Source organism: Thermobia domestica, chromosome 18, assembly GCF_964235325.1.
Source record: "Thermobia domestica chromosome 18, izTheDome1.hap1.1, whole genome shotgun sequence".
Classification (NCBI taxonomy): domain Eukaryota; kingdom Metazoa; phylum Arthropoda; class Insecta; order Zygentoma; family Lepismatidae; genus Thermobia; species Thermobia domestica.
In genome coordinates, this window is record NC_137471.1 from 124,765,184 (window position 1) to 124,767,438 (window position 2,255).

The 2,255-nt window shown below is 37.9% G+C and overlaps 1 protein-coding gene across 1 annotated transcript; it reads left to right on the plus strand.

Moving 5' to 3' along the window:
* The first annotated feature begins 225 nt into the window (after positions 1-225).
* LOC145675231 (uncharacterized) lies at positions 226-744 on the plus strand. The gene has a single exon (XM_081745614.1). It carries the CDS (start codon positions 226-228, stop codon positions 742-744), a length of 519 nt encoding a protein of 172 aa, XP_081601740.1.
* The last annotated feature ends 1,511 nt before the right edge of the window (positions 745-2,255 follow it).

A 2,255-nucleotide genomic window follows, 5' to 3' on the forward strand; every position in this document is an offset into this window, starting at 1 on the left:
TGGTGTAAATGGAAGAGGAACAGCGTTACCTCCTGAGGTAGAAGTTGTAAAACTTGATGTAGAACTTGTTTCCGAGATCATAAGATTCGAAGAATGCCCTTTTTGGTCTAAGTGTTACAGATGTACGGAAACTTGCCTATGAAATCCTCGAAGCTAATCCACATCTTTCCACTCCTTTTAACAAGAACAAAAAGATAGCAGGAAAGAAAGAGGTACTATGCTTTTATGAAGAGGCATCCTGACTTATGTCTAAGACAACCTCAATGTACCTCTATTGCTCGAGCAAAAGGTTTCAACAAAGCTAATGTTCAAGAATTTTATGATATATTAGAAAAAGTTATGGATGGACACAAGATTGATGCTCTTCATATTTTCAATGTGGATGAGTCTGGTTTCTCAAGTGTTCAAAAGAGGTCACCGAAAATCATTGCAAAACGAGGGAAACAAAGAGTACTAGGCGCATTAGCAACTGGGGAAAGAGGAGTAAACACGACGTTGGTTGCCTGTACAAGTGCTTCAGGAAATTGTGTCCCACCAATGATAATTTTTAAGAAACAGAGAATGCATCCTGCTTTGTCACGTGGTGCTAAACCTGGAGCCTTAGTTGAAGTATCTGATACGGGATACATAAACAGTGAATTATTCATTAAGTGGCTTGAACATTTCGTTGAGTATGTGAAACTATCAGTGAACAACGAATACTGCTTGTATTGGAAGGTCACACTACTCACTCTAAGAACTTAAAAGGCAATTCAGTTGACTAGAGAAAATGGAGTCCTCCTTCAACTGCCAGGTCATACTACACACAGACTACTACCACTCGATGTTTCTGTCTTTAAACCTTTAGAGACATTCTATGAGCAAGCCGTTGCAAAATGGTTCCGTACAACTGGGGGAAAGCCCCTTCAAAAATTTGATGTTTGCAGTCTTTTGGCGGAAGCTTATGGGAGAGCAGCAACCATTAGTAACGCTGTTAGTGGTTTCCGAGCAACTGGTATCTGGCCAGTCAACCGCGATGTGTTTGACGAACATGACTTCGTTGCAAGCAATGCTTTCACGACTCCACAAGAAGTAATATCAACAAGAGTATCCAATAACGAAAATGAACCTAATGCGAAAGAGGAAGATAAACAACTAAATAGTGCATCAATGTTAGCTACCAAAACATCAATCATCAACTCAACTGCGAGTGGCGAAAATACAAGTGTCTCATCATTACTTGAAGTGACAGTGAAAAAATACGTCAGTTGCCACAATTAGTTCGTGAAACGACACGTAGAGTGCCGCAAAAAGCTATCTTGTTAACTTCTAGTCTAACTAGTCTAAGAAATTATTGCAAACATCAAAAGAACAAAACCGTGAAAGGAAAGGCCAAAATTTAAGAGAAACTTCAGTATGTGCAAAGTCATCCGGTAAACATGAAGGAGGCTTTCGGTTGGTAAAGAAACGACTTTTATCACCAGATCATGCAGAGGAAAATTGGTATTGTAGTTTATGTAGTGAAGCTGTTGTTGAAGATATGGTGCGATGTTTCAAATGTAATTCATGGGTTCACGAAGAAATCGATGGAGTGGGCAAAAAGGTCAAAATGTACATGTGTGACTTTTGTACTGTTTAAAACATTGTAGAGCTACCTGATATCAAGCAAAGCAGATGAATACATAATATTGCATTCCTTTGTCTTGTTTGTAGTTACCTGACATTTGTAATGTTGTGTTTGTCTCACATTAGTATGGTATATTTTGATGACAAGAAAATAATAAGAATAACAAACAATATTATTGACGTTTTTCTTCACATTTTCCACCCTCTTAATTCCTGATATGCTGGTACGATTTAGGCAATTCTAAGGTACGATTTAGGAGACTAGTTTCCAAAATCGTACCGTTCGGAAGGTTCGAAAAACTGCGTAATTTCTCCCAATAAATGAACAACCTAACTACTGTAGTAAATATATTTTGTGCCTAAGATGTCTGCCTTTATATTGATGTGCTTCAATTTGCTTTATCTTTATCCCTCGATTTTTAGAAAAATCTTAACTGTAAAGTGGTACGACTTTGGCAACCTCACTCTACATTTCCCGATTATACACATAGTAACAGTATTAAAAGTACCCTGCAAAATCATTATCAAATTATATTTCAACAGCAATACAGTTACAGATATGCGACAATCATTTTGGACACGAGTGTACCAATAAGCTATTCATAAGTAGCGGTGGCTCAGTAGTAGAGCGCTCAACTCTACTGCTTGTG

Excerpts from the sequence above, each read along its gene's own strand:
- LOC145675231 (XM_081745614.1), top strand. The coding sequence starts at position 226 with ATGAAGAGGCATCCTGACTTATGTCTAAGACAACCTCAATGTACCTCT.